Source organism: Arachis ipaensis, chromosome B06 (genome assembly GCF_000816755.2).
Source record: "Arachis ipaensis cultivar K30076 chromosome B06, Araip1.1, whole genome shotgun sequence".
NCBI lineage: Eukaryota > Viridiplantae > Streptophyta > Magnoliopsida > Fabales > Fabaceae > Arachis > Arachis ipaensis.
The window spans coordinates 17,224,425-17,235,862 of NC_029790.2; the positions used below are offsets into that span (position 1 = coordinate 17,224,425).

General features: G+C 38.2%; 1 protein-coding gene across 2 annotated transcripts; it reads right to left on the minus strand.

Annotated features, from left to right (window-relative positions):
* LOC107647981 (probable serine/threonine-protein kinase PBL25) lies at positions 1,166 to 3,812 on the minus strand. 2 transcript variants are annotated; one of them, XM_016352013.2, is made up of 5 exons: positions 3,412 to 3,812; positions 3,134 to 3,309; positions 2,841 to 3,033; positions 2,374 to 2,765; positions 1,166 to 2,258 (listed from the first exon to the last, which is right to left on the minus strand). In XM_016352013.2, the coding sequence occupies exons 1-5, from the start codon at positions 3,518 to 3,520 to the stop codon at positions 1,269 to 1,271; spliced, it is 1,860 nt and encodes a 619-aa protein (XP_016207499.1). In that variant the 5' UTR covers positions 3,521 to 3,812; the 3' UTR covers positions 1,166 to 1,268. The 2 variants fall into 2 exon arrangements, with proteins under 2 accessions (XP_016207499.1, XP_020959810.1); XM_021104151.1 differs by having other exon boundaries at positions 2,374 to 3,033.

The following is an 11,438-nucleotide window of genomic DNA, read 5'->3' on the forward strand; positions in this document are numbered from 1 at the left end:
CTCCCTGATCCTGAGTTAAAGCCCTGCCTCAGGAAGAAGGAAAATCACAATAATGCTACCAGATCCCGTAATCTTAAAGTAAGATTTGCCTCCACTCATCATCACGACCTCGACGACCTTGACCTCAACCACGCAACCTCATTCACATCACAACTTTCTCAATCTTATTAGGCGCGCCAAACAAAGTTAGTTAATAAATAAAATCCTAGAGCAATCGGGGACTGTATCATAAAAAGATTAGTGGAACTTGACCATGTGTATAGATAATTATGAGCTGTTAAATATGAATATAAGCAGATTTTATAATTTGTAGCCATCAATTAGTCATTAATAGGGTTTTTAATGGTGTGAGATTTCAAAAGTGCTCTATATTTTATATTTATAATAAGAATATCTTGATTAATGTCCTCATTTCAAACATATAGCCCGGAGGATGAGGAATTCTTACATGAGCATCTTCTTAATCTCACACCACTGCCTTATTAACCGCGATTTGTCAAATAATAAATGGAAGCTAAGGAAGATAAATATTCCTCTAATTGCATGTCATTTCCTTTGATTTCTTTCTCTTCCAATGTAAAATGAATGGTTACAAAGAATTGCAGTGTGAGTTCTATGTCAGGTTAGACTTGCCTTCCTGAATTTTCTCTGATTGCTTTTCATCAATTGAAATATGGACTGAAGTCTCAGTGTGGTTTGATCCAACCAAACATTCTGAATGTTATGTATGTCCATCTATCTATAACGGAAGAGTTTCTTGAATTCATTGAAGGATATTTAGCTGTCAAGTGTTATGAGTGTTTCAGATGAGAATTCCAATGTTTAATGACTAATAATCACAGTTCACAGAGAAGATTAAAGAAGATTATATTCATAAAGCGAGTCAATGATAGTTGATAGATTCAATAATAATTCTCCTTGGGAATCAGGATGCTACATATACTAAACAATATATTACAGATTTGGTTTAAAGGAATAATTTGTCAATTGGACCAAATATATACTTGATTCATTGATTCAACATGCGTATATCAGCAACAGCAATAACAATACAATTGCCTTACACATATATAATACAGAATTGCCATTCACTCTTGATCTTCAACTAAAGTTAGATACAGAATATACCTGAAGCCTACGAAGTAAATAAAAAAAAAAAGAAAAGAAAAAGAAGAGGAACGTATATATAATGATGGTTAAGTGTCAAGTGTAGTTGTCTGGCATAACAAACCATATGTATAATAAACAAGCAGACTTGGACAGAAAAATTATGTGAGAGTGCTTGCTGTTGGTGGCAATGGCGGGATAGCTGATGGTTCCTTGCTGCTTTCATACTCGAATGGGATGCTCTCACTACTCTCTTGGTTGTCGTGACCGTAAGATATATCCTCTCGTGATGATCTCTCACTAAGCATGGCTTCACCTTCATCCCTTGACTTTGACTCCTCTGGTCCCACCCCGGTTCTCCTCTTTGAAGAAGATGATGGTTTTTTCTTACTGCTCTTTTGGCTCAATTCTCTATCTTTGTTTCTGCTACTCTTCTGCTTTAATTCTCTGTTCTTCCGAGAAGCAGCTTTCTTACTGCTATTCTGGCCTAACTCTTTTTCCTTGCTGGAAGACTTCTTGCTAATCTTCTGGCTTAAATGTTTCCTACTGGCTTTGCGTGGGGATGGTCCTCTCCTTTCATCTTCGGAATTCGAAGTTACATCGCTGTGAGCCCTGGACGATGATCTGGTGCTGCTTTTGCGGCTTGACTTGGAGTAGAATTCCCTAGATTGTATACTATCTTGTGGGCTGTAGCTTCGTTTATCTTCATCCTCTTCATAGTAGTCTGATTCACCATCAGATCCATCATAATCGCTCTGGCTCTGGCTGTAGCTTCCACTATCACTTCCGCTATCACTACCGCTGCCACTCACACTTGCGGATGCTTCACTCTTGGCCGAGCGCGCAGCAGAAAGAGGGGCAGGGGCAGGGACAGGCTCAGGCTCAGGCTCGGTCTCGGGCTCGGGCTCAGGCTCAGGCTCAGGCTCAGGCTCAGGCTCAGGCTGAGGATTGGCCTCCGGAGGCGGAGTTGTTGAGAGAAAACTGAGGGCAGTCACCACATCACTCATGAGAGGACGCGCTGCTGATTCCTCCTGTAGGCACATGGCTGCTATTGCAACAACTTGATTCAGATCCTTCTCTGGAAACTTGCCTTTCAGAAGTGGATCTGCCATTTCTGGATACTTTTTCGGGTCTCTAAATATGGGTTGCGCCTGTTTAATCATATTACAAAAATAAAACCAAGCTATGCCAAGTTAATATATACAATCATAACCGTTTCTCAGCATAATAAACTACCCTGAGATAAGATTGTTATGAGTTACTTACCCATGAAACTAAATTTTGCTCGTCGTTGGGTCTAGTGGTGTCAACTGCGCGGCGTCCAGTTATGAGCTCTAGCAAGACAACACCGAAACTATAGACATCTGACTTCAAGGTGAGTTGACCTGTTCTTACGTATTCAGGGGCACTATAACCATAGGTGCCCATAACTCTGGTAGGAACAATATTCATCTTATCTTTACCAGCAAGTTTTGCAAGTCCGTAATCGGATAGCTTTGCATTGTTATCATTGTCCAGCAAGATGTTGGAGGATTTCAAGTCCCTGAATATGACAGGGGGATTCGCCATGTCGTGCAAGTACCATAGTCCTTTTGCCGCATCAGATGCTATCTTCATTCTGACGTACCAATCTAATGGAGGTTGCTCCGGTCCCCGCTCTGCTCCGCAATAATAAATTAGCACAACAAGCAAGAATGAATTCATGTATGTAGAGAGAAAGAAAGATCGGTTACCGAGAAGCCGCTTTTCTAGAGAGCCAGCAGGCATGAATTCATACACCAAAAGACGTTGATCACCATCGGCACAATAACCAGTGAGTTTGACGAGATTCTCATGGCTCATGAGGCTTAGAGTCAAAACCTCAACCAGAAATTCCTTGCTTCCTCCTTGCATTCCATTTCGGTCCAGTTGCTTAACTGCTACAACCTGTACACACAGAAATTATTAACAAACAAAACATAAAATGATAAAATTGAAAGGAGAAATTAATGATATTGTTGTGTTAATTAATTAATTTATATATGACCTGGCCGGTTGCAGGGATTGTGCCCTTGTAGACTCTGCCAAAGCCACCTTCACCCATCAACATTTCTTGCCGGAAATTCTTTGTTGCAGTTGCTAGCTCACGGAATGTGAAATTGTGTGCTTTAATATTCGATGTGTCTACTTGGTTTATGTCTTCTGCCTTTGGTTTCTTTATATCTGCATGCATGCATGCACGCACTTAATTACTTTCCTCATCAAAATACACACATACAACGATCTCTTAATATCTTGCTAATTAATTATCAATTAGTTTAATACCTGGTGGTCTTGCTACAACTTGTTCCTGTTCCTGTGGAGGAGGAGAAAAATCCTTGCTGCTACTGCTTTTCTTGCTTTTTTGAGAAGTGAAGCACGGAAAGCAATTCATTATATTCTTCTAAGTTCTAAGGATCTCTATATAATAATTAAACAAATATACACCTGGGTATATGTATGAACAATATAGGTTCTTCCCTTCTAAGCAATGTTCTTTTTACTAAGGAATGATGAATACAAATGGATGGAGGTTCCCCCAAATGAGGTTGAAGGACCCCACGAGGAGAGGAGCAGAGGCTATAATAACAAATTAACACTAAACGATTTAATTAAGAGAAAATTAAAAGGTGAAAGAAACTAAGAGGAAGAAGAAGCCATTATGCATGCATAATGGTGAATGTGGTATGATGATGTTCCCTTAGAACTCTCGGAGATGAGAAAAAGGAGGGGCATAAAGATTTGAGTGGTCATGGATTAGGAGGTGCATGCCCTTTTACGTGAATTCCGACAAAGGTGGAATTCATAGTTTCAGTTTTTAGTTTGGTATCAGTTTCATGAAAATTTGGACTATGGTTTTATCTTTTATGGATTTATTGTCTTCCAGGGCATAAATGTTTCACATCCAGCCTTTGCTAGTTTTTATGGTTTTTATTTTATTTTTTACTTCAGTCCATTTATTTCCATAAATAATGCAGATAAGGTTTGTTATCATTGTTAAGCTTTAATTTTTGGGCAAGCCCGTTATAACTTACGATATCTGCTAATAATATTAAGTTTAAAATTAGCACTTTCAGTTGGCGTTCACTTCCCCAAACCCAAAGGGTGTTGGTAACTGCAGCTACGTTAACGTTATTACTCTTTCTTCTACAAAATCTACTTATTATTAAGAACCAAGAGGATGGCAACAATTAATTAAGAGTTAATAGTCATTTTCGTCTCTGAAAGATACTGCAATCCTCATTTTCGTCCCCAAAAGTTAAAATTAATCAAAATCGTCCTCCAAAGATACCTCACTTAATCACGTTCGTCCTTCCGTCATCTCCGTAGCTGAGTTGGCAAACGGCTGCTGACATGGGCCGTTAACTGCCAAGGTGGCAAACGCCAAGTTGTAGCATGTTGTTGATGACAAGATAAGTCTTGTTTAAGACGTCAAATTAGTCCTTCTTAGTGGATAAACGCCAAGCTGTAGCATGTTGTTGATGACGAAGATGTGATTGTTAGCATCCTGTCCGCAAGCAGTAAGTATTTGTCCTCCATGTAATGTCTTCAGAAACGCTCCGTCTAGACCAATTAGAAGTCTCCAACCCGCCTTAAACCCCCGCTTGCAAGCATCAAGACACACAGAATCGATCAAATAGAGGAGGACTCTCAGGCATAGGGATGACACCAACTTGTACTTTGGATCCAAGATTGCTAGTAAGTAACTCATTTGCATAATCTCACACCAACCCATACTGTGCTATCTCATCACCCTCCACAATTTTTGTAGCTGCTTTTAGAGCCCTGGTGATGCACGTGCTATTGAGGTACACATTACATTTTCGGACAAACCAATCATACACCTCTCGATGCTTCATAGTCGGGTGCTTTCTAAGCTTAGGTACTAGTTTACTAAGTGTCCAGGTTTGGGTGGCAGCTCTATTTTTCCTCTTTCTAGGGTAGATGTGATTATCAACTAAAGTCTTAATTTGTCATGACAAGTCTTTATTATTACATGTACAATAAACCACCCACGGACAATCCTCTGACTTACAAACAGCTCTAACCCTAACTCTATCATTCTTTGTAAATATAATATTTCTGCCCCACTGGATAGTGTAATCCCTAGTAGCTTGCATGAATTCAGCTTTTGACTTGAATATCATACTAACCTCAAATTTAGGCTTTCCAAACTTGGTCTTTTCATTAAATTGGGGATAAACAGTGGGTGTCTCCTCATCGGAATCTAATTCCTTGCCAAAGTCCTCTGAGTGTCATGAGTCAGCATCTGAAGCACCTCCAAGATCATCATCATCATACTCTACATCTACCAAATCAAAACATCAATGACATTAAAAAGTTTGGCCAAATGAAATATTAATTCAATACCACAACTAAAACCCCCTAAACATACCAGATTCAGAGCTTTCTTCATCTTCGAAACCCTCATAGCTTGAGTCATCAGTGTCAATTTCTTTATCCCCTAATTTGGACTTAGGAGACCTGTGCTTCTCCCTGGCTTCATCTTTCTTTTGCTTTCTTGGTGAACCTTTTCCGCTGTCACTATCACTGTCATTGTTGTACAAATTGTCTCCTAGAACTTTAGGAGGCTTGTACAACTCATCTTCAGTACTCTCATATGAGTCATGAGAGTCAGAATCTTCTTCCTGGATGGGACCTTCTCTTACACATCTTCCAGATCTTGTGACTCTGTATGCATTGGTATTTCCTTTGTTCTTATTCTTTTCTGAGTTCTTGGCTGGTTGAGATGATGTTTTGGAATGAGGTGGGACTGTCTTCCCCTGAATGTTGGTTTTGGTTTGTTGAGGGTGGAGTTTTGTTGACTGCAAGGGAGTCTTTATGGGTTGAGAGGTAGTCTTAGTGGGCTTATATGTTGGTTTGGTGGGGTGAGAGTAAGACTTATTGGGCTTACTGGGCTGTGAGGCTGCCTTAGAGGGCTGAGAATTGGGCTTACTGGGCTAAGGCTGTCTTAGTGGGCTGAGAATTGGGCTTACTGGGCTGTGAGGCTGCCTTAGTAGGCTGAAAGGTTGGTTTTTTGGGCTGAGGGTGCATCACTTTGGGAGTCTTGACAGGTTGGGAGTTCTGCATCTTGGCCTAGGAACTGTACTTCTTCTTCTTACTACTTCCTGCTTCCAGAAGAGCTACTGCTTCCCCTATGTTGTTCACTACACAGGGCTGTGAGATGCAATCCTCAAAGTATAGGTTGATCAAATGTTGGTTCCTCCTACAATCCTTGCACATTATAATCAAGTCAGCATCTGTCACCAACTTCTTCAATCTAGATGCAATCGGAATTCTAGGAACTTTCCACTAATAGTTTCCAGCCTCAATGTATCCCAACTCCTTATAGTAACCCCTTACAAAAAACACATCAAGTGTATCTCCCTCAACACCCATCAATACCTCTGTATTATCAGGTTCATAAATCATGTCTCCGTCCTCACCCATTTTAAACAACCTGCCATGGTGAAAAACAAACGTCATGGGAGGACCCTCCATCTACAATAACAAACACAAAAACACCATAAACAAACATGACCAGCAACAACTACTCTCTATGTATCACCAGCTACTACACCCAGTTTGTACCAATCAACCATTAACCCAAAATAAACATGCAACAGAACCATCACTAAATTCAAACATCCCTCACTAAAAATCATCACAGAGCCATAGAAAGTAACACAATCTCATACACGAAAATGGTAAAAGAACACTTATACATAGAAACCCTTAGTCACCCCAAACCCTACCTTAAATCAGATGAACATTAACACCACCACAGTAACAATACACCACATCACATAATAAGTTAGAAATCATGAAAAAATGTTCAATCCTTACCTCTCACCGTCTCAATGCCTTCTTTCACTATCAATGCTGCTCCAGTATAACATCAACTCTGCATTCAATGGCCACAGCTTTTATACTATACTCATCCACCAGCACTAACGATCGTTGTTGGGGTGGTTCAGAACTTGGGTCAGACGCTTAGGGCATACCTTATGGGAGACGATACGTTTTAGAGCGAAAGACAGAACGATGGTTGATATCAGATGGGGGTAAGGCTTTGCAACGTTTGAATCCCACTTCAGAAGATAAAACGGCAACATTTCAAGCTTAGTAGCGCCTTCTACCGAAACGGCATTGTTTTTGTTCTCTGCCACCTTGGCAGTTAACGGCCCACGTCAGCGGCCGTTTGTCAACTCAGCTACGGAGATGACAGAAGGACGAACATGATTAGGTGAGGTATCTTTGGAGGACGATTTTGATTAATTTTAACTTTCGGGGACGAAAATGGAGATCACGGTATCTTTCAGGGACGAAAATGACTATTAACTTAATTAATTAAACAATATGTAACTAAAATGCTCTGTTCATGAATTTGTATGCCTGTTGAACTTATTCGTGAGCATGCATTTACTTCCCAGTTTAGCTTACTCATGTATGATAATTATTGACATCTTGACGAGGTTAACAACCCCCCTATGGTGAAAGTAGCCAAGAATCCACCTTGATTGACTAAGCCAAGGATGCACTTCTTAATCTCAAAGAGTCTAGAGAAAAATAAGCATACAACTTATTTAATATATAACTCAATCAACTCAACTTCATAAGCAAAAAGGGTACATATGCAATATTTATGCAAGTAGAGGAGGAGGAACCTTCATGACTCGGGCGATGCGGAACTAACTCATAACACAATATAATAATATGTGCTAAACTAGACTACTTTAATTAACGACATAAATATAAAGATACATGCTCCTGCATCATCGTCCCTGAAAAGGGCTCCTGCATTATCCTCCTTGGGTTAAAAAAGGCTCATCTTGTATTGGCGAAAGATTCCATTTGTGAGTGCATTTGGTCTTGAAAGATGTGAAAAGACATAACTCAACTTGATTATTTTGACCATCTACATGTTGTAATGGAGATAATACGATCTTCTTGCCATCTTAATAAAGGAGTATGTATTTCTGAAACCATCATGAATAGCTCGACGATCATATTGCCAAGGACATCCTAACAGTAAATGACACGCGTTCATCGAGATTACGTCACACCACACTTTATCCTTGTATTTGTGTTCCATAGAAAATTGGACACAACATCGCCTTGTTACTTTAATTTCATTCTCCTTTATTAACCAATGCAACTTGTAAGGATGAGGATGTAACTCGATTGAAAGCTTCAATTTGTCTACCATATAATTTGAAACAACATTCTCACAACTTCTGCTATCTATGATGACCTTACAAACCTTCTCTTCAACATACATCTTGTGTGAAAGAGATTGTGGTGTCACCAACTCTCATCTTCTATTATCCTTGCAGTATTCAAGTTTCAACGAACTATTAAAGCTTCTTCACAATCGGCTGGAACTTCTTCAACAGCATAGGCAACCTCACCTTCCTCCTCTTGTTTCTGGATTGGCTCTTCGTTAACCCTTTTCTCGACAAGAGTGATAACCCTTCTGTTTAGACAATCAGCAGTAATATGCCCAAAACCTTGATATTTGAAGCATTTCTTACCTGATGATCCACGCTCCTTGTTGCTTCTATAAGATCCCGTCTTCATTTCTTGTTGAACATTAAGGATGACTTCTTTGTCCTTTGGCGACTTAGTGTTATTCCTTTATATTCTTAGCTTTTCAATCTTTAATGACAGTCTAATGACATCATCCAAGGTCCAATATGGTTTTAGTTGAACGACATCAGAAATTTCTGTGTTCAGTCTTCCAAGATAACGAGTAATTGTTTGTTCTTCAGGCTCTTGAATGTCACACTTCATAAGCAACTCTTCGTAGTCGAACTTAAACTATACTTAATTCGATCAAACTCGGCTCAGTTGCATCCTATTTGGGTAGACGGGACAAGTACAATAGTTTTACATTTCTCTTTAGGTTCAGTTTGAGTGAACAACTTAAATAAGCTTTTTTGGAAAAATAGCTTAAAGTATAAGGATTTTTATTAATAGCAACTTATACATAAGGTATTTTGTATTTTGATTTTTAGTTATAGAAGTACTTGTTTTAAAATTGTAGCGTTTGGATAAATAACTCAAAAAATATAATTTTTTTTACACAAGAGAATGGATATTAACGATGATAACAAAACTTTCCAATATTAAACGTTGATTTTACATAACCTAATCACTAAGATTCTTTATTTGCTCTCTTATTATTTTGTTGCTATTTTTTTTTTTACTTTTATTAGAACTCCCTCCTCCTTTATTAGGGTCAAGAATTTGCTATAACTAACTACAAAAATAATAGCAAGCTATATAAAAATAAAATCACATGTGAAAAAATAAAATTAAAACTCAGATTTCATACCACACACAATGTTAAATATAAATTTAATAATAAAAATAGAATGGTAAAATGATAAAGAAAATACCTGGAAAGAATATATATACAGTAGATGGTTCAGATGGAACATTGTGTGTGGTGAAGGGTCAATAACTCAATACTTCTAATAGATGAATCATTATGTGAAAATGATGGTAGATGGCCAGTACTTCCAGCAAACAGAACATTGCATGAGAATGATGGTGGAAGGCCAATGTTTCTAGCAGATGAAACCTTGCGTGAAAATGGTGGTGGAAGGTCAGCATTTCCAATAGAAACAAAAAAAACATTTTTCACATAGTGATGAGTCCATATTTGATGGTATATTTTGACTCAAAGTGGATGGATTCTAGCACATGAACTCACACTTAAGCACCGAAATAGTATATTTTTGTGTTTGATCCCTAATTTGATTCTAAATGTGAAAACATGGGTTTTAATGCTTAGATTAGTGATTTTTTAATTCCACTTTCATGTCATTCGATGCCGTGATATGGTTTGTGAGTGATTTCAGGCCTTGAAGGCAAGAATGGATGGCCAAAAGTGGAAGAAAGCATGTACAAGGGAGAAAACATGAAGAAAACAAGGAAAGCACACACAGCGACGTGTGCGTGCGCACGAGTACTTGTGCATACGCACATGACGATTTTCAGCCGCGTGTGCGGACGCACACGTCTGTGCGTCCACACAGGTTCCAACACATGATTTCATTAATGATGCACGTGCTTCACGATTTCTGAAGCCTCTTGGCCCATTTTGGAAGGCTAAATTGATGATCTTGGAGTGCTGTATAAGGGGATTCAACACATATAAAAAAAAAGCTTTCATTAGGACTTAGACTCAATTTTTACATAGTTTTTCCTAGAATTAGGAGTAGTAGTAGTGTAGAGTAGAGAGCTCTCCTAGGGTTTATGTAGTTTTCTTGTAGCATTTTATAGCAAGCTTTGATCTTTCATTTTGCTTCCTCAATTGTAAGTACTCTCAATTTCCTTTTAATTAAAGCACTTTCATTTCCTTGGTTCAAGTTACTTTGTTTATATTGCAATTTTGTGTTTCTTGAAGTTTTGATTGATGAATTTTATGTTTCATGCTTCCTTTATACTTGATTGCTTGTTTATGTTTGGCTTTGTTGATAGTTGGTTATAGTTTTCCAATTTCCTTTACGATTTCCCATGCTTTACTTTTATGCACACAAGGTGTTTGTGAAAATGCCAACTCTAAATTTTGAGTAGATTTTTTCCACCTTGGCTTGTGGTTTGAGTCACTAGGATACTAGAGTCATAATGTCCGACATTTAGTGATAATTCTTGGGTAGTTAGTTGATTCTTGTTTCTATTAACGCTAGCCTTTTATCAACTAGTTTGGTAAGTTGGTTAGGACTTATGGATTAAGGTCAATTATGCTTGCTTGACTTACTCCTCGATGGTTGGGGTTGACTAGGTGAGATTGAATCATCATAATTATCATAGTTGTGGTTATGGCAATGATAGGATTATTAGATTCTCATTCCCAAGTCAAGGCTCTTTGATGCATTTATAACATTTTCACTAGTGTTGGCCTTACCTTCTCTTTACTTGCATTAGTTTCCAAGTTTTGATCATTGCTTAGTACTTTTATTTCTTAAGTTCTTTTAATCTTTCATTCCTTACACAAACCCCCCCTTTTTTCCTCACAACCGAAAGAGAAAACATTTCATTTGCATTCCTAGGGAGAACGACCCGAGGTTGAATTACTCTCGGTTATTTTGTATTGAATTTATTATTTGATTGATGTTCAATTGTTGGTTTGGACTATACTTATAACGGGCAAATTCTACTTTTAGTGTGAAAATCCAAACCCGTGCTTTTGGGCATCCGTCACATAGCTAAGAATAAAAGTAGATTTTTTTTGTTTTGAATTCAATTTTTTTTACAAAAGTAATAGAATAACTTATCGAAAAAAAAGTCAAATATTTTTATTT

Bases quoted from the DNA above. Each gene is read 5' to 3' on its own strand.
- LOC107647981 (XM_021104151.1), bottom strand. From the start codon at position 3,520: ATGAATTGCTTTCCGTGCTTCACTTCTCAAAAAAGCAAGAAAAGCAGT. The intron at 3,034-3,133 runs GTCATATATAAA...CTGTGTGTACAG, and splicing joins CAATCCCTGCAACCGGCCAG to GTTGTAGCAGTTAAGCAACT. The intron at 2,259-2,373 runs GTAAGTAACTCA...ATGATTAAACAG, and splicing joins AGCAAAATTTAGTTTCATGG to GCGCAACCCATATTTAGAGA.